Below are 17991 nucleotides of genomic sequence, written 5' to 3'. Positions count from 1 at the left end.
TGGATATTTCCCCCCCGCACCCCGTGCATGGGGGGATGTCACCGCCACACGCTATTGCGCGGCCACCCCCCCCAAGCCCCTGCAACGCGGTCACCCGTAGGGGGGGCGCTGAGACTTGACAAACTCATCAGGGGGCAGCCCCAGAGCCCGTCCCCACGGAGCGCCCCCCACAGCTTTACGTGGCCCCGGAGCCTCGTCCCGCCCTGGAGGGGGCTCAGTCACCTCTTACCCCACGCGTGGGAGCTCCTGGGTGCCCTGCCCCGCGTCCTGGTCACGGCAGCCCCGGGAGAAAGCGGAGGTGACCCCGGGGACATCCTGCTCCGGGGCTGCGGGGTCCTGAGGACACGCACAGCGCTCGGGGACACGCGTGGCGCTCCTACCCCGATGTACGCAGAACGCTCCGGGGACAGACGCGGCTCCCGGGGACACGCGTGACCCCGGCCGTGCCGCACGACCCCCGGCTCACCGTGCTCTGCGAAGCTGCAAAAGGTCAGTCTCGCCGGTGAGAAACAAGGAGCGCCAGAGTAGCCGGTAGAAATTAATTAATGACGGAGCTAATTAATATAGAAAAGAAAAAGGCTTAGCAGAGGATGGTTTCGATCCATCGACCTCTGGGTTATGGGCCCAGCACGCTTCCGCTGCGCCACTCTGCTACCTGTTAAAGTGCACCTACCCGCTCTTTATGTACGCAGCGCAGCGCACCCGTCGCTGTGTGCGCATGCGTGCCGAGCGCCCCAGCTGCTCCATTCATGAACGTCGCGCCCCCTCCAGCGGCGCAGCGCGCGCACGCCCCTGACTGGCGGCTTTCACCCGCCTCCGCTTTCAGATTGACGTCCGGCTGAGCCAATGGATCGCAGCTCTGTGCTGCCAGTGGGCAGTTCCTCCGCGAGGGAACAACCAATGGGCGGGCAGGTTGTTGCGGGGTGTTGAGCGCGCAGCCCGGCCGGGGTCTCCTCAGCGGCGGCGTTCATTGTTCGGAGCGGCGGAACCATGAGGTGCGGGGCGGCGGGACCGGGCCGGGGGCGGCCGATCCGCGGGGTGGGAGCCCAGGGAGTCCCCGGGGCGAGGCCGAAGGCCGCGGGGAGGCGGCGTGGCCGCTCGGGGGGGCTCCCGGGCCTTGCGGGAGACCCCCTCAGGGCAGCCCCTGGTTTCCCGCTCCTCTGACACCGTCTCCCTCTTCTCTTCCGCAGGGGCGACCGAGGCAGAGGCCGTGGCGGACGCTTTGGTTCCAGGGGAGGCCCTGGCAGGGGGCGAGTCCGGTTCTGCCGTAGTGGGGGTGGCTCTTTAGCTGCCAGGCCCGGGGGGGAGGGCGGGCAGGGGAAAGCAGCGTAGGGGGAACAGACCTCGGTGACCGTGAGCCAGCACTGTGGCCAAAAGGACCAATGGTACCTGAGGTGGGTTAGAAGGGGGTGGTCAGTGGGTCAGAGAGGTTCTCCTGCCCCTCTGCTCTGCCCTGGGGAGACCACACCTGGAATCTTGTGTCCAGCTGTGGCCCCTCAGCTCCAGCAGGACAGGGAACTGCTGCAGAGAGTCCAGCGCAGCCACCAAGATGCTGCAGGGAGTGGAGCATCTCCCGTGTGAGGAAAGGCTGAGGGAGCTGGGGCTCTGGAGCTGGACAAGAGGAGCCTGAGGGGGGACTCATTGCTGGGGCTCAAGATGGAAAGGGGCAGTGTCAGGAGGATGGAGCCAGGCTCTGCTGGTGACAACCAGGGACAGGACAAGGGGCAATGGGTGCAAACTGCAACACAGGAGGTTCCGCTGGCAGATGAGAAGCAACTTGTTGGAGTGAGGGTGGCAGAGCCTGGCCCAGGCTGCCCAGGGAGGGTGTGGAATCTCCTTCTCTGCAGACATTCCAACCCGCCTGGACACCTTCCTGTGTAACCTCAGCTGGGTGTTCCTGCTCCGGGGGGGTTGCACTGGATGAGCTTTCCAGGGCCCTCCAACCCCCCACATTCTGTGACTAGGAAGCAGCAGGTGGAACTGGGGGGGACACCCCGGTGTGCAGTTAGGGCTAGAGGGGCATGAAGAAACCTTTCCTGTTTCTGTAGGGCCTTTCTTGCATCTTGACAACAGATCTCTATGAAACAGTGCTGGGGAGAGGGTGCTCAGTGCCGCCAAACACATCCCTACAGGGAATAAAGTTTGTTTGTTTGTTTTCTTTCCCCCCTTTAGGTTCCGGCCCTTTGTGCCACACATCCCCTTCGATTTCTATGTTGTGAGTAACCCTCTCCTGCGGAGACTTTTCCTTGTTTAAAGCTGGATCTTAAACCCCCTATTTTCTGACTTAATAGGATGGTTTGACTGTTTTTAGATTAGCTGGAGTAGAGGAGCTCACTGAAGAGGTTCAGTAACCAACCCAAAGCAGATCTCACTGTCTGTGTTGGGTGTATTTATGTTACCTGGGACAACTACAATGAGTAATAATCACAACAATAAAAAGCAGAAGAAGCTTTTAAAGGCCACCCCACTCACCCTGAACCTCAGTTCAGTCAAATCTCTGCAATGTGAACGTTGTGGATTGTTCTGATAAATCATCACTCGCCTGTCAGAGGGTCCCCAGGCTCCTTTGCTCTGTTGGGCCTCATGAGGACCGACAGCAACACACATTTCCCACCTTTTCGAGGAGGAAATAATTTCCTGCTCCTCTCACGCATCCATTCTTTACTTACAAACCCACTGATCCTCGTGCCCTCCTGGCTTTGTGAATCCTACAGCAACTGAAAAGCTCTGGCCACCTGCAAGCACCGGGTGTGATTCTTAAGGAACTGTAATAGAATTCATAAAAAAACCCCCAACAACTCTTTTTAGAGCCACTTTTAAATTAGATCTGCCCCATCTCGCACCCCTGTTGCGTGGACACAAAAGGCAGCTGCTCCCCTTCTCTTTGGGATAACGGGAAATTATGGAAAGCAACAAGTGGAAAGCATGATGGGGAATGGAAGGGACATGAGAATTAAAATATTGAGTGGGGTTTTTTGTTGATGAGGGGGTCAAACCCTTTTTCTTGGGCTGATGTGTGATCCCATTTCAGTGCGAAATGGCTTTTCCCCGCGTCAAACCCGCCGCTGATGAGTCCGCGTTCAGCGAAGCTTTGCTGAAGAGAAACCAGGATCTCGCTCCAACCGCCGCCGAACAGGTTCTGTGCTGGAAATTTCCTCCAATTCTCATTTACTGCAGCGTTAGCAGACGCAAAACCAGCCTGTCCTTCAGAGAGTACAGCCAAGAGTTCCCATTATTAGCCTAAAAAGTAATTATTTCTCTCTGAAATAAGCACCGCAGTAGAAATACGGGTGGAGTTTCTTGGTCAGTGATTTAAAATACATTTTATCTATTAAACACTTTGCATCAGGGTTGTCTGCGTTACGCCATGCAAAATCAGGTTGTTTCAAGTCATACTGGACGACTGACTGATAACGCCACCTGTCTCCTGATTCCTTTTCAGGCTTCCATTCTTTCTCTGGTGACCAAAATCAACAACGTGATCGACAATTTAATTGTAGCGCCCGGAACATTTGAAGTGGTGAGTCTAAAAGTGGAAAAAGCGACATGTGGAGACGCTCCGGCATGGGGACATTGGTGCTCCAGCTCCCAGCCCAAAGTGGATTAAACATTCACACGTGTGTCAAATTCACGATTGGTTTTTGCTTCTCTCTTTCCACCAGCAAATCGAGGAGGTTCGCCAGGTGGGTTCCTACAAGAAGGGCACCATGACCACGGGGCACAACGTGGCCGATCTGGTGGTGATTCTGAAAATCTTACCCACGTGTGAGTATCAGCTGCTGACTGACCACAGCGCTCAGCTCCGCTCTAACCCTCCTCTTCCTCCTCTTCATCTCCTTTTTCTCCTTCGTCTCCCCAGTGGAAGCCGTGGCAGCTTTGGGAAACAAAGTTGTGGAAAGCCTGAGAGCGCAGGACCCCAGCGAAGGTGCGATGTGCTGTGTTGGGGGACGTGGGGTGACACGAGACAGCTTCCCCTTCAGCTTTGGGCACCAGACGGTTTGTCTGGCGGGGATGGCGCCGTGATCCGGGGTCTTTTCCCACTTTTCTTTTCCCTGGATGATCTTCCATCCCTAATGAAGGAATTCTCGCTCTTTCTCCCCAGTCCTGACCATGCTGACCAACGAGACCGGCTTTGAGATCAGCTCTGCCGACGCCACCGTGAAGATCCTCATCACCACGGTGCCGCCCAACCTCCGCAAGCTGGACCCCGAACTCCACCGTAAGAGCTCACTCCAAACCGGCGCCGGGGCGAAGGCTCCACCGCTACTCCCCTTTTGGTTTAAAAACCCAGTATTTCTGCTGCTTCTTTCAGTGGACATCAAAGTGCTGCAGAGCGCCCTGGCTGCCATCAGACACGCCCGCTGGTTCGAGGAGAACGCGTCGCAGTCCACGTGAGTTCGGCCGCGCGCAGGAACCGCAGTGGAATTAACGTCCTTTGCGGAGGAGCAAAGCGAGGAGCTGTCCCTGCGGTGGGAAGGGGTTGCATTACAAACCTCCCCTCCTGCCTCTTCTCCAGGGTGAAGGTCTTAATCCGGCTGCTGAAAGACCTGAGGATTCGATTCCCCGGCTTCGAGCCCCTCACGCCCTGGATTCTGGACCTGCTGGTGAGGGGAACGCGGATGCGCCAGACGCGTTGTAGTTAAATTTGCGCTGCCGGCGCGTCCCCAGGCTCTGGCGTAAGGCAGCTCCTCGTAGCTCCCGTGCAGGAGGAGTGGGGAAGCCGCTTGTGTCCTAACTCCCCTCTTTCACCCCTTCAGGGGCACTATGCGGTGATGAACAATCCCACCAGGCAGCCCCTGGCTCTCAACATCGCCTACAGGTCTGTTGCCATTCGCTTCTCTCATACGAATTCACCTTACGGTCTCAGATTTAGAATCACAATCCTTTTGGTTGGAAAAGAGCTTTAAAATCACGGAGTCCAACTATAACCCACCCCCGGCACTGCCCCATGTCCCTGAGAACCTCATCTCTGTCCAACCCCCCAGGGATGGCGACTCCAGCACTGCCCTGGGCAGCCTGTTCCAACACCCACAGCCCTTTGGGGAGAAATCACCCCAAATTTCCACCCTCACCCTCCCCTGGCGCAACTTGCGGCTGTTTCCCCAGGTCCCTCAGCCGCTCCATCACATTGTGCTCCAGCCCCTCACCAGCTCCGTTCCCTTCCCTGAACTTCCAGCATCTCATACTCTTTCTTTGGGCCCAAAACTGCCCCCAGGATTCAGAGTTTGGCCTCCCCAGGTCCCAGCACAGGGACGGTCACTGCCCTGGGCCTGCGGCCACACCAGTGCTAGTACAACCAGGGTGCTGGTGGCCTCTGGGGAACACCACTTGTGGTCATTTTGAATGCCGCAAATAAAACCAGCAGCATCTCAGGCCTTGAAGGGACCAGAGAAGAGACAAAGGACCTTCCTCGCGTCCGCGTGCCACCCGCAGACTCGGGTCGTGTTTCTCTGCTGGGGACGGTCTTATTTTTAACACAAACCTCCTCATCCCGTAGGCGCTGCCTTCAGATCCTGGCTGCCGGGCTCTTCCTCCCCGGATCCGTCGGCATCACCGATCCCTGCGAGAGCGGAAACTTCCGAGTCCACACGGTGATGACCCTGGAGCAGCAGGTGAGCGGCCGCGGCTGCGAAGGGCCAGGAGCCCTCTAACCTCATCTACTCCTGCTCCGTGGGGGGATCGGACTGGATGAGTTTTCCAGGTCCCTTCAACCCCTCACACTGTGATTCTGTGAACCCCCCGCGCACTGACGTGTCCCCATCCCCGTCCCCGCAGGACATGGTGTGTTACACAGCGCAGACGCTCGTCCGGATTCTCTCGCATGGAGGCTACAGGAAAATACTCGGCCAGGAGGGCGACGCCAGCTGTAAGCGCGGCTCTTCCTCGCTGGGGCAACAGGACCGGGGAACGTTTAAGTTTCACCCCGATTTTTCTTGGGGGTCTGCTCTTATTTTATTTGCAGATTTGGCTTCCGAAATGTCTACGTGGGATGGAGTGATAGTGACGCCTTCCGAGAAGGCGTATGAGAAGCCTCCGGAGAAGAAAGAAGGAGAAGAGGAGGAGGAGAATCAGGAAGAACCCGCCACGGGCGAGGAGGAGGAAAGCATGGAGACGCAGGAGTGAGCTGCCCGCTAACGCCGGTCGGTGCTGCTGCCTGCAGCGGGCAGCGCGGGCAGGGGAGGGAAGGATTTGGGCTGCCCGCGCCCCCTTGCGAACCCCCCCTTACCGGGAGCTGCTGCCTGAAGGACACAAGGAACCGAGCCCGCCCCAGCGCGCGCAGCCAACGTCACCCGTCCCCTGTATTTGTTTTTATAAGTTGCCCAATTACACCGTTCCAACCCCCGTTTTGAGCGCGTCCCGGTTGTTTCGGTAGAAGCCCTGTGTTGTAGAAAAGGTCTGACAGCGGGACGGGGTTCCAAAAGGTGAAGGAGCCCAGCCTGGGGGTGCTGAACCCCAACCTCCGTTCTCCCCTGCACCCTCAGATCTTTCCCCCAGTCCTTGCACCCCCAAACTCTGCACTCCAGGTGCTGCATTCCAAAATGCTGCACCCCCCCAAACCCTGAACCCCCAAACCCTGCACCCCAGGTGCTGCATTCCAAAATGCTGCACCCTCCCCAAACCCTGAACCCCCAAATCCTGCACCTCCAGTTCCTCAGCTCCCAAACCTTGAACCCCCAATCCTGCACCTTAAACCCCTGCACCCTCAGATCCTTCCCAAACCTGCACCCTAAATCCTTCCCCCAAACGCTGTACCCCAAAATCCTGCACCCCAACCCCTGTACTCCCAGGTGCTGAACAACAACAACAACAACAAAGACCCAGCGTCCCCACTTCCCACTCCAAACACCCCCCGCTCACCTGCACCCCGAATTCCCCACAGCCACACGCTCCCCCGTCTCTACCCGCTCCCGCCCCACAATGTCCCCAACCCCGGGGGCCTCCCCCGCACCCCCAAACCCCCCCGCAGCGTCACAGACTCGCGCTGCCTCCTCATCGCTTTATTACGGCGCCTACAAACCCGCTCATACACCACCGGGGACCCCGGTTCCTTCAGCTGCGGCACAAGCGCCGCGGCCTCACCGCGCGGCACCTCTCGCTCTGTCCCTTGGCAGATACCAGCGGGGCCACCCGCTCCACTCGGGGACACCCGGGGGGGCCCTCACTTGCCGGGCAGGCCCTGTGGGTAGCCACCCGCCGCCTCCAGCATGGCTTTCCTCCGCACCGTCTCCTTGGCCACGCTGTGGTTCAGCCGCCGCAGCCGTTCCTGCGCGGGGGAGCGGCAGCCGTCACGATCGGGGGGGGCTGGGGTTCCCCAAAACACTGTAGCCCCCCTAAACCCCCTGCCCTGACCTGAGCGTTCTGCAGGATGTTGTTGACCAGCACCACCCTCCGCCGGGCGTTGAGCAGCTTCTTCACGTAGGGATCAAGGTCCAGCGCCACTTTCTGGTCCTCGTTGATGCGGCAGAGCTCTGGGGACAGCGGGGGGGTGGGAGGGGACCCGGGACACGCGGGGAATTGGGGGGGCAAACCCCGCTGCACCCCCAAAGCGGGGCTGCGGACGTGACACCCCCTCGTCTCACCTGTGGCCAGGCTGTCGATGTGCTCCCGCAGCTCCACCTGGCTCTCCCTGCGGGGGGGACGCGGCGGTGGCCAAAGGTCCTTGTCCCCCACCCCAAACCCGCCTTCCCCCAGTCAATGCGCTTCCAAACTCGCACCCCCAAAACCCTGAAGCCCAAAAACCTGCACTCTAAATACATCAGGCATTCCAGATACTGCTCCTTCAAACCGTGCACCCCAGGTGCTGCATTCCAAAACGCTGCACCCCCCCCAAACCCTGAACCCCCAAATCGCGCACCTCCAGTTCCTCAGCTCCCAAACCCTGAACCCCCAAATCATGCACCTCCAGTTCCTCAGCTCCCAGACTCTGCACCTCCAAATCCTGCACCTCAAAACCCTGCACACCCTGAAGCTCCAGACCCCGCACCCTCAGATCTTTCCCCCAGTCCTTGCACCCCCAAACTTTGCACCCCAGGTGCTGCATTCCAAAACGCTGCACCCCCCCAAACCCTGAACCCCCAAATCGCGCACCTCCAGTTCCTCAGCTCCCAAACCCTGAACCCCCAAATCCTGCACCTTAAAACCCTGCACACCCTGAAGCTCCAGACCCTGCACCCTCAGATCTTTCCCCAAGTCCTTGCACCCCCAAACCCTGCACCCCAGGTGCTGCATTCCAAAACGCTGCACCCCCCCAAACCCTGAACCCCCAAACCCTGCACCTCCAGTTCCTCAGCTCCCAAACCCTGCACCCCCAAACCCTGCACCCTCAGATCCTTCCCAAACCTGCACCCTAAATCCTTCCCCCAAACGCTGTACCCCAAAATCCTGCACCTCCAGTTCCTCAGCTCCCAAACCCTGCACCCCCAAACCCTGCACCCTCAGATCCTTCCCAAACCTGCACCCTAAATCCTTCCCCCAAACGCTGTACCCCAAAATCCTGCACCCCAACCCCTGTACTCCCAGGTGCTGAACAACAACAACAACAACAAAGACCCAGCGTCCCCACTTCCCACTCCAAACACCCCCCGCTCACCTGCACCCCGAATTCCCCACAGCCACACGCTCCCTCGTCTCTACCCACTCCCGCCCCACAATGTCCCCAACCCCGGGGGCCTCCCCCGCACCCCCAAACCCCGCTCAGCCGCTCCTAAAGCCCGTCACCCCTAAAACCGCCCCCCCGGCCTCTCAGTTCCCCTCGGCCCCACTCCCCCCCGGCTCCCTCCCGACCCCCCCGTCCCCGCACCTCACGGCGTGGACGTGCCCGTCGAGCTGCCGCACCGCCGGCCGCAGGAACTGCAGCAGCCCCTCGGCGAACAGCTCCCGGGCGGCCGCGCCGCCGCTCCCCGCCGCCATCTTGGCGCCGCCCGGAAATGCCCTCCGGGAGGCGTCAAAAACGCCGCTTCCGCCCGGCGCCGCGGGGGCCGCTGGGAAATATAGTCCGCGGCGAGGCGCAATCCCGATACTTGCGCGGGGCGGAGCACCCGCGGAAGCATCAAACTTAACGCCGTTAAATAACACCTAAAACCAGCGCGTTTTTTGGTATTTTTTTCTCTTTTTTTTTGGCTTTTTCTTACAAAATTAAATTAAAGGGCGCGCAGCCATCAGCGCAGGGGGCCCGGCTCGGCGGGCATGGCGTGCAGCACCTCGTCCAGCAGCTGCAGCGCGCGGTGCAGCTGCACCTCGATCCAGCATGGCGTGTGCTTGATGCTCTGGCGCGGGTAATCGGGCCCCCAGCCCTTGACGAAGCTCAAGCGCAGGATGCACAACCGCCGCAGGTCGTCCACGCCGATCCCCGCCGCCGCCGACAGCCCTGCCGGGGGGACGCGGCCGTGGGTGGGGAACCCCCATTTGGGGTCGGATTTGCCCCCCTGGGGGGCTCGCTCACTCACCCACGGCGGGCGCGATGCCGCCCACCGAGCCGGGGCCCGGGATGGTGCCGGCCACCGCGGCTGCTTGAGCGGCGGCCGCCGCCTGCGCCGTGGCCGCTTGTTGGTGCATCTGGCGGTGGCATTGGCGCAGGTCAAACACCTGGGGGGACAATGTGGGTTGGGTGGGGGGGACACGGCCACTGGGGGTCCGGCTGGGGACTGAGAGCGCTTCAACGTGAACGTGGGGTCCCCTCATTCTTGGGGCGTCCCCAGCATGGGAGACCTATTGCCTGGAACCCCTATAATGTGGCCATGGGGGTCTCTCCATTCTGGCCCCACCAGCACGGGTGACCCTTTGCTGGGACCCCTTTAACAAGGGCATGGGGGTCCCTCTGGTCTGTCCCCCCAAACATGGGTGACCCTTTGCTGGGACCCCTTTAATGTGGCCATGGGGGTCCCTCCATTCCGCCCCCACAAACACGGGTGACCCTTTGGTGGGACCCCTTTAATGTGGCCATGGGGGTCCCTCCATTCTGCCCCCCACAAACATGGGTGACCCTTTGCTGGGACCCCTTTAATGTGGGTACAAGGGCCCCTCTATTCTGGCCCCCCAAACATGGGTGACCCTTTGCTGGGACCCCTTTAATGTGGCCATGGGGGTCCCTCTGGTCTGTCCCCCCACATATGGGTGACTCTTTGCCTGGGACCCCTTTAACAAGGGCATGGAGGTCCCTCCATTCTGCCCCCCACAAACACGGGTGACCCTTTGCTGGGACCCCTTTAATGTGGGTAGAAGGGCCCCTCTATTCTGCCCCCCCCAAATATGGGTGACCCTTTGCCTGGGACCCCTTTAACAAGGGCATGGGGGTCCCTCCATTCTGCCCCCATAGCACAGGTGACCCTTTGCTGGGACCCCTTTAACACAGGCCCTGGGGTCCCCCATCTCCCTCCTGGGCCCCCGGGGCGCCCCCACCTTGATGTGCGCCCCGGGGTAGACCTTGTGCACGGCGTCGCCGGGGGCCCTGCCGGCCTGGCGGTCCAGGTGGTAGCTCTGCACGAACACGGCGTGGTCGCTCAGGCACCGCAGCCACACGTCGCCCTCGCCGCGGCACTCCAGCTGCACCCCCCTGCCGATGTGCAGCCTGCGCCGCGCCCGCCGTCAGCAACCCCTGAACCCCCTTTGCCCCCTACATCCCCCCGCAACCCCACGCGTCTCCCACCTGTCCCCCCACCTGCCCCGCACATCCCTCAGTTACCCCCCCACATCCCCCTCCTGCCCCATACATCCCGTTTGCCCCCTATACCTCCTGCTACCCTGTGCATTCCATATTTAACCTGCACATTCCCCATCTGCCCCCCATATCACCTTATCTGCCCCATACATTCCTCATTTGCCTCTGTGTCCCCCACCTGCCCCATAAGCCCCCCATTTGCTTCCTATATCCCCCCATATATCCCCCATTTGCCCCCTATACCACCCCACTTGCCACATATAACCCCTTTACCCCTATATCACCCCATCATTCCCCAGTTGCCCCTGTATCCCCCATATGCCCCCTATATCACCTTATCTGACCCATACATCCCCCATTTGCCTCTGTGTCCCCCACCTGCCCCATAAGGCCCCCATTTGCTTCCTATGTCCCCCTGCTGCACCATATATCTCCCATTTACCCCCTATATCACCCCACCTGCCCCATATACCCCTTCTACCTCCTATATCACTCCACCTGCCCCATATACCCCCTTTACCCCCTATATCACCCCACCTGCCCCATATACCCCTTCTACCTCCTATATCACTCCACCTGCCCCATATACCCCTTTTACCTCCTATATCACCCCACCTGCCCCATATAACCCCTTTACCCCCTGTATCACCCCACCTGCCCCATACACCCCCCTTTACCCACTTCTGCCCCCCTCCTCACCCCGACATCACCCCCTCACTCACCCCACACCGTTCCCATCTGCACCCCCAAACTCCCCCCGCATTGCCCCCCGTCCCCCCATTTCCCCCGGCCCACCGGGCTCGCTCGCTGGCGTCGGTGCGGTGCACGTTGGAGAGCTGCCCCAGGCAGAACCGGGCGCCCCCCGACGGGTCCACGTAACCATCCACGGTGACCACGGGGCAGCCGGACGGCACCTTGAAGATCTCCCCGACCGGCACGTCCATCTCGAAATAGGCGATGGAGCACCAAAACTCCGGCCCTGGCGGGGGAAACAATGAGGGGGTCATGGCACCCACGGCTCAGGGATGATCGAGGTCACCACTGAAGTCCAGAGAGGTTCTCCTGCCCCTCTGCTCTGCCCTTGAAAAAAGGGGTTAGTTCAGATACTATCAGGATACACTTGGGGAACATATATATATATAATGTAATATATGTAGCCATAGCACCCTGAGAACGCCCCATCTCGTCTGATCTGGGAAGCTAAGCAGGGTCGGGCCCGGTCAGCACTTGGATGGGAGACCTTACAGATACTCAGCCATAGCACCCTGAGAACACCTGATCTGGGAAGCTAAGCAGGGTCGGGCCCGGTCAGTACTTGGATGGGAGACCAGCTTGGAACAGTGGGTGCTGCGGGCTGAGCCAGCACTGGGCCCTTGTGGCCAGGAAGCCAATGGGACCTGGGGGGGGGTTAGAAGGGGGTGGTCAGTAGGTCAGAGAGGTTCTCCTGCCCCTCTGCTCTGCCCTGGGGGGTTGTGGAGTCTCCTTCTGTGCAGACATTCCAACCCGCTTGGACACCTTCCTGTGTAACCTCAGCTGGGTGTTCCTGCTCCGGGGGGGTTGCACTGGATGGGCTTTGAGGGCCCTTCAACCCCCCGCATTCTGTCACCCTGTGATGATCACCGGGGTGTTAATTGGGGTGGGGGGCGCTTACCGGGGTGAGTGGACACGGGGTGCTGGTACAGCCCGGAGTTACGGTGCAGGGGCCCTGGGGAGGGGGCGGAGATGGTGTGAGCACAGCGAACCCCACATGGAGACCCCCCCACCCCAACCCTCACCCCATAGACCTACAGTAGTGGTTGGGGTGGTGGAGCGGGGGCTGCGCCCCCCCCAGGTTTGGCGCATAGACTGTGCCGCTCCAGCTCGCCGTTGAACCTGCAGCGGGACACGGGGTGACCGGGGTGTCCCCTGCCCAGCGGGGGACACGGGGGGGACCCCGGTACTCACTGTGGTAGGGGGGCTTGGGGTGGCCGTTCTGCGGGGGGGGCTGCGCCGGGGCAGGTGGGGGCGGCGTGGGGATGTGCAGAAGCCCCTCGCCGTGGGGCAGCGAGAGCAGAGAGGTCACTGTGGGGGGGGTACGGGGGGCTCAGCATGATACCCCCAAACCCTTCCCCAGGGATGGGGCACGGGGGTCCCTTCATTCTGACCCCCAATTATGGGTGACCCCTTTGCCTGGGTTCCCCTTTACCAGGGGCGTGGGGGTCCCTCTGAGCCCCCCCAACATGGGAGACCCATTGCCCAAGAATCCCTTTATGGGGGTCCCGCTGAGCCCCCCCAGCACATGAGACCCTTTGCTGGGACCCCTTTAATATGGGCACAAGGGCCCTTCTATTCTGCCCCCCAAATATGGGTGACCCTTTGCCTGGAACCCCTTTACCAAGGGCATGGGGGTCCCTCCAAGCCCCCCCAGCATGGGAAACCCATTGCCAAAGAACTCCTTTAATGTGGGCATGGGGGTCCCTCTGAGCCCCCCAACATGGGAGACCCATTGCCCAAGAACCCCTTTAATGTGGTATGGGGGTCCCTCCGAGCCCCCCCAGCATGGGAGACCCATTGCCCAAGAGCCCCTTTAATGTGCCATGGGGGTCCCTCCGCCCCCCCCCAGCACGGGTGACCTTTTGCTGGGACCTTTAGTGGGCACATCCTGGCATGGATGCGGATGGGGGGGTCAATGGGTCTTACCTGGGGGTGACATGGGGTAGAGGTTGGCGGGGGGGTGCTGCGGGGGGGGCAGCGGCTGGCGCTGGGGATCGGGGGGGGGCGGCCGTGGCCCCCGCTTGGCCCCTCGCTCCCGGCCGGGCGGCAGCTCCATCTGCACACAGGCATGGACAAACTCCTCCTTCACTGGGGGGGGACACACCGGAGACCATGGGGGGCACGGGGACCCTCTGCGGGAGGGGGCGCCCCCCAACAGCCCCGCGTGCCGAGGTCTCACCTGTGCTCTGGATGCTCAAACCTACCGGGGAGAAAAGGGGGGGGTGTTATGGGTGCTGGTGGCTGGATGGGGGCCCCTCCCACCCTGGGGGGTCTGGGGGGTGTCCCCCCATCCTGGGGATGCTGATGGGGGTGTCCCCACATTCTGCAGGTGTCCCCCCATTCTGGGGGTGTTGGTGGGGGTATCTGGACCCTGGAGGGGCTGGCGGGAGTGTCTCCCCCCCCCATTCTGTGGGTGCTAGTGGGGGTGTCCCCCCATAAGGATGCTGGTGGGGGTGTCCCCACATTCTGGGGGTGCTGGTGGGGGTGTCCCCACCCTGGGGGTGCTAGTGGGGGTGTCCCTCCTCCAGGGATACTGGTGGGGGTGTCCCTACATTCTGAGGGTGCTGATGGGGGTGTCCCCACCCTGGGGGTGCTGGTGGGGGGTGACCCCCAGATTGGGGGTGCTGGTGGGGATGTCCCCCCATAATAGGGGTGTTCCCACATTCTAGGGGTGCTGGTGGGGGTGTCCCCACCCTGAGGGTGCTGGGGGGGGGGTGTCCCCCAGATTGGGGATGCTGGTGGGGGTGTCCCCCCATAATAGGGGTGTTCCCACATTCTGGGGGTGCTGGGGGGTGGTGTCCCCACATTCCCCCCCTTCTGGGGGTGCTGGTGGGGGTGTCCCCACCCTGGGGGTGTTCCTACATTCTGGGGGTACTGGGGGGTGATGTCCCCACGTTTTCCCCCTCCCGGGGGTGCTGGTGGGGTGTCCCCCCATTCTGGGGTACTGGTGGGGTGTTCCCCCATTCTGGGGTGCTGGTGGGGAGTCCCCCCCATTCTGGGGTGCTGGTGGGGGGGTCGGACCATCTCACCGCAGGCGGGGGCCACCACGCGCTCGTAGTGGTAGGGGTTGACGCAGACGCTGTCGTGCTTGAGGTCGAAGGCGAATTGGCAGAACTTGGCGTGTTTGAGCTCGTTCTTGTGCAGGTCGGGCCAGCGCCAGAGCCGCGCGTAGATGACGTGGGGGAACCCCTTCCTGCCCGCCACCTGCGGGGGGGGCACAGGGGGGGGACAATGTGGGGGGGGGGTTCAGGGATGCTCCCCCTGCATCCCAACCCCCCTGCACCCCACGCCCCCCCCGGCGCCGGCGCCGCCGCTGCGGTTTGGGGGCTCCCCCTGCGCCTCGCGGCTCCAGACATAACAACCCCCCCGCTCTGCCCCCCCCGGCTGCCAGACAGTGACTCATCGGGGAAGGGGGGGCAGAGCGCTGGGGACGCCGGCGTGGGGACACGGGGGGGACGCGCTGCCTGCAGCTGTCCCCGCTGCATTTGGGGGGGGGACGTGAGCCCAAGCGCTGAACTCAGCGCAGCCCCCAGCACGCAGGTGATGGGGGGTCCCCCCTTGTGCGCCCCCTTCAATGGGGGGGTGCCCCCTCTGTGCCTCCTCCCGCCCGGACGCCTGGGTCCCCTCGCCTGGGGAGGGATCAATGCACCCCAATACCCAGGTGGTTGAAGTTTGGGGAGGGTCGCACAATGGGGGGGCACAGGGCACTTGGACACTCGAGTACACCCAGTTTGGGGAGGTCTGGGGGGGTCTTGGCGCACCCCAATGTGCAGTTGTCACAGGGGGGTCATGGGAAACATGGTACCCCCAGTTTGGGGAGGTTTGGGGGGTCTTTGAGCACCCCAACATGCAGTTGCACAAGGGGGTCATGGGGCACAAGGGTATCCCCAGTTTGGGGGGTCCTGGTGCACCCCAACATACAGTTGCCCAATGGCATCATAAGGCACCTGGGTACCCCTGATTTGGGGGGTTCTGGGGCACCCCAACATTCAATTGTCCAAAGGGGTCATGGGGCACCTGGGTACCCCCAGTTTGGGGAGGTTTGGGGGGTCTTGGTGCACCTCAATGTGCAGTTGTCCAAAGGGGTCATAAGGAACCTGGGTACCCCCACTTTGGGGAGGTTTGAGGGGTCTCTGGGCACCCCAATGTGCAGTTGCTCAATGGGGTCATGGGACACCTGGGTACCCCTGATTTGGGGGGTCCTGGGCCACCCCAACATTCAGTTGCCCAATGGGGTCATGGGGCACCTGGGTATCCCCAGTTTGGGGAGATTTGGGGGGTCTTTGGGCACCCCAATATGCAGTTGCCCAACGGGGTCATGGGACATCTGGGTACCCCCAGTTTGGGGAGGTTTGGGGAGTCTTTGGGCACCCCAATGTGCAGTTGCACAAAGCGGTCATAAGGAACCTGAGTACCCCCACTTTGGGGAGGTTTGGGGGGTCCCTGAGCACCTCAACATGCAGTTGCCCAACGGGGTCATGGGACACCCAGGTACCCCCAGTTAGGGGAAGGTTTTGGCATCTTGGGAGTTCCGAGTCACCTCAACACCCAGTGCCCCCAACTCGGGGGTGGGTTTTGGGGTACACAGGGGGCGCTGTGGAGACACCCAGCCCCCCCCATTCCCACCCCGGTGCGGCCGTACCTGGAGCCGCCCGTCCAGGGTGCGCTGGATGGTGACGCACTTGCTGGGGTGGGCGCCGTTGGTGGTGACGGCGGCGATGAGCGAGTCCAGCTCGTCCTTCTTCTCCTTGAGCTTCTTGAGCAGGCTCTCGATGGCGCGCTTGGCGAAGCTCTCGCTGTCCCCGCCCTGCCGGTGGCACATCAGGCTGTGCACGACGCTGGGGACGCCGGCGCTGCTGGCGGGGGCGCCCAGGGACATGGCACCGCGGCCCTGCAAGGCCGGCACGGCCGTCACCCCGCGCCACTGCTCCGTCATCCCCCGCCACGGCTCCGTCATCCCCCGCAGCCGCGCCGGGGGACGCCGGGTGGCACGGGCCCTGCGGGCGTGGGGACGGGGTGACGCTGGGGGTGTCCCCGGGGATGGGGCGCGGTGACGGCTCAGCGGGGATGGGGGTGCGGGGACGGCGGCTGCGGAACGGCGGTGAGCGGCAGGGAGCACGCGTGGGAGCAGCGGGCAAGGCTGAGTGTGCTTGTGCAAGGCTGAGTGTGTGTGCAAAGCTGTGTGTGTGTGCGCAAAGCTCTATGTGTGTGTGCAAGGCTGAGTGTGTGTGCAAAGCTGTGTGTGTGTGCAAAGCTCTATGTGTGTGTGCGCAAAGCTCTATGTGTGTGTGCAAGGCTGAGTGTGTGTGCAAAGCTCTGTGTGTGTGTGTGCAAAGCTATGTGTGTGTGCAAAGCTATGTGTGTGTGCAAGGCTGAGTGTGTGTGCACATGTGTGTGCACGTGCGTGTCAAGCTGTGTCTGTGTGTGTGCAAGGCTGAGTATGTGTGTGCAAGGCTGAGTATGTGTGTGCAAGGCTGAGAGTGTGTGCACGTGTGTCTGCAAGGCTGTGTATGTGCGTGCAAGGCTGTGTATGTGTGTGCAAGGCTGAGTGTGTGTGTGCAAGGCTGAGTGTGTGTGCACGTGTGTGTGCAAGGCCGTGTATGTGCGTGCAAGGCTCTGTGTGTGTGCAAGGCTGAATGCGTCTGTGTGCAAGGCTGAATGTGTGCAAGGCTGTGTGTGCGTGCAAGGCTGTGTGTGTGTGCAAGGCTGTGTGTGTGTGCAAAGCTCTGTGTGTGTGCAAGGCTGAATGTGTGTGTGTGCAAGGCTGAGTGTGTGTGTGCAAGCCTGTGTGTGCAAGGCTGTGTCAGTGTGTGCAAGGTTTTGTGTGCGTGCAAGGGCGTGTGTGTGTGCAGCACTGTGTCTGAGTGTGCAAGGCTCTGTGTGTGCAAGGCTGTGTCTGTGTGCATGTGTGTGTGCAAGGCTGTGTGTGTGTGTGTGTGCAAGGCTGTGTGTGTGTGTGTGTGTGCGTGTGTCTGCGCTGGTCCCCGCTGGCACGCGCTGTCTGTGCTCCGTGCTCCGTGCTCCGCGCTGCCCGGCGCTGGCGCGTCCCAGACTCAGACTAAACAGAGCCCAGCCTGGCGCCGCTCCTTAACCCCTCGCTCGCTGCCGCGCTGCTCCCTTTCCTGCCTCCTCCGCCAGGCCGCTCACGCCAAGAGCCGCCGACACACGCACAGCGGGGGCCCACGGGCGTCCCCCACCCACGCTGGGGCCGTGCCGGGCTCCGTGCCGCTGCGCTGCCCGCTTTGGCAGAGCCATGCCGCCTCCCGGGCTCCCCCGCTTTGGGATGAGCCAGACACCACCGGCTATGGAGACACCGATAGCGGAGGGGCCCCGCGGGTACAACCCTGAGCACCCCGTTAGGCGATGGGTCACCCCATGGGTGCTCATCCCGGAGCTGCCGCGATGCCGGTGACACCGCCTGCTTGTCCCCGCGGTCCCTGCCAGGCTGGAACGCTCTGTGTCAAGGCTCAATTTTGAGGCCAAAGAAGGTGAAAGAGGGCGGTGGGGACTCCCCGTGACCGGGGACTTTGTGGGATCCCCCTTGAAAAGGCAGCTGAGCACCCCAGTGTTGGTCCCAAGGT

General features: G+C 61.8%; 3 protein-coding genes across 4 annotated transcripts; 1 reads left to right on the top strand and 2 right to left on the bottom strand.

The window, feature by feature from the left end:
- The first annotated feature begins 890 nt into the window (after positions 1-890).
- On the top strand, positions 891-6345 carry ILF2 (interleukin enhancer binding factor 2). 2 transcript variants are annotated; one of them, XM_080361070.1, is made up of 14 exons: positions 891-995; positions 1191-1233; positions 2174-2215; positions 3032-3136; positions 3443-3520; positions 3663-3765; positions 3860-3925; positions 4103-4219; positions 4313-4391; positions 4517-4604; positions 4758-4819; positions 5498-5612; positions 5776-5866; positions 5963-6345. In XM_080361070.1, exons 1-14 carry the CDS (start codon positions 991-993, stop codon positions 6121-6123), a joined length of 1155 nt encoding a protein of 384 aa, XP_080217196.1. In that variant the 5' UTR covers positions 891-990; the 3' UTR covers positions 6124-6345. The 2 variants fall into 2 exon arrangements, with proteins under 2 accessions (XP_080217196.1, XP_080217195.1); XM_080361069.1 differs by having other exon boundaries at positions 1191-1250; positions 2173-2215.
- A 645-nt stretch (positions 6346-6990) lies between these two features.
- Positions 6991-9044, bottom strand: SNAPIN (SNAP associated protein). Its single transcript, XM_080361037.1, has 4 exons — positions 8801-9044; positions 7581-7627; positions 7351-7469; positions 6991-7264 (listed from the first exon to the last, which is right to left on the bottom strand). Exons 1-4 carry the CDS (start codon positions 8908-8910, stop codon positions 7160-7162), a joined length of 381 nt encoding a protein of 126 aa, XP_080217163.1. The 5' UTR covers positions 8911-9044; the 3' UTR covers positions 6991-7159.
- Positions 9045-9158: 114 nt separating this feature from the next.
- LOC308050894 (mothers against decapentaplegic homolog 4-like) lies at positions 9159-16289 on the bottom strand (the record flags this gene model as incomplete). The annotated part of the gene is made up of 11 exons (XM_080361109.1): positions 9159-9367; positions 9447-9585; positions 10399-10567; positions 11453-11636; positions 12309-12362; positions 12446-12529; positions 12602-12718; positions 13337-13540; positions 13590-13610; positions 14440-14614; positions 16053-16289. 11 exons carry the CDS (start codon positions 16287-16289, stop codon positions 9159-9161), a joined length of 1593 nt encoding a protein of 530 aa, XP_080217235.1.
- Positions 16290-17991: the final 1702 nt, after the last annotated feature.

The sequence above is a fragment of the Nesoenas mayeri genome (assembly GCF_963082525.1).
Source record: "Nesoenas mayeri genome assembly, chromosome: 30".
NCBI classification, from domain to species: Eukaryota; Metazoa; Chordata; class Aves; order Columbiformes; family Columbidae; genus Nesoenas; species Nesoenas mayeri.
This window is presented reverse-complemented; position numbering and strand designations above follow the sequence as displayed.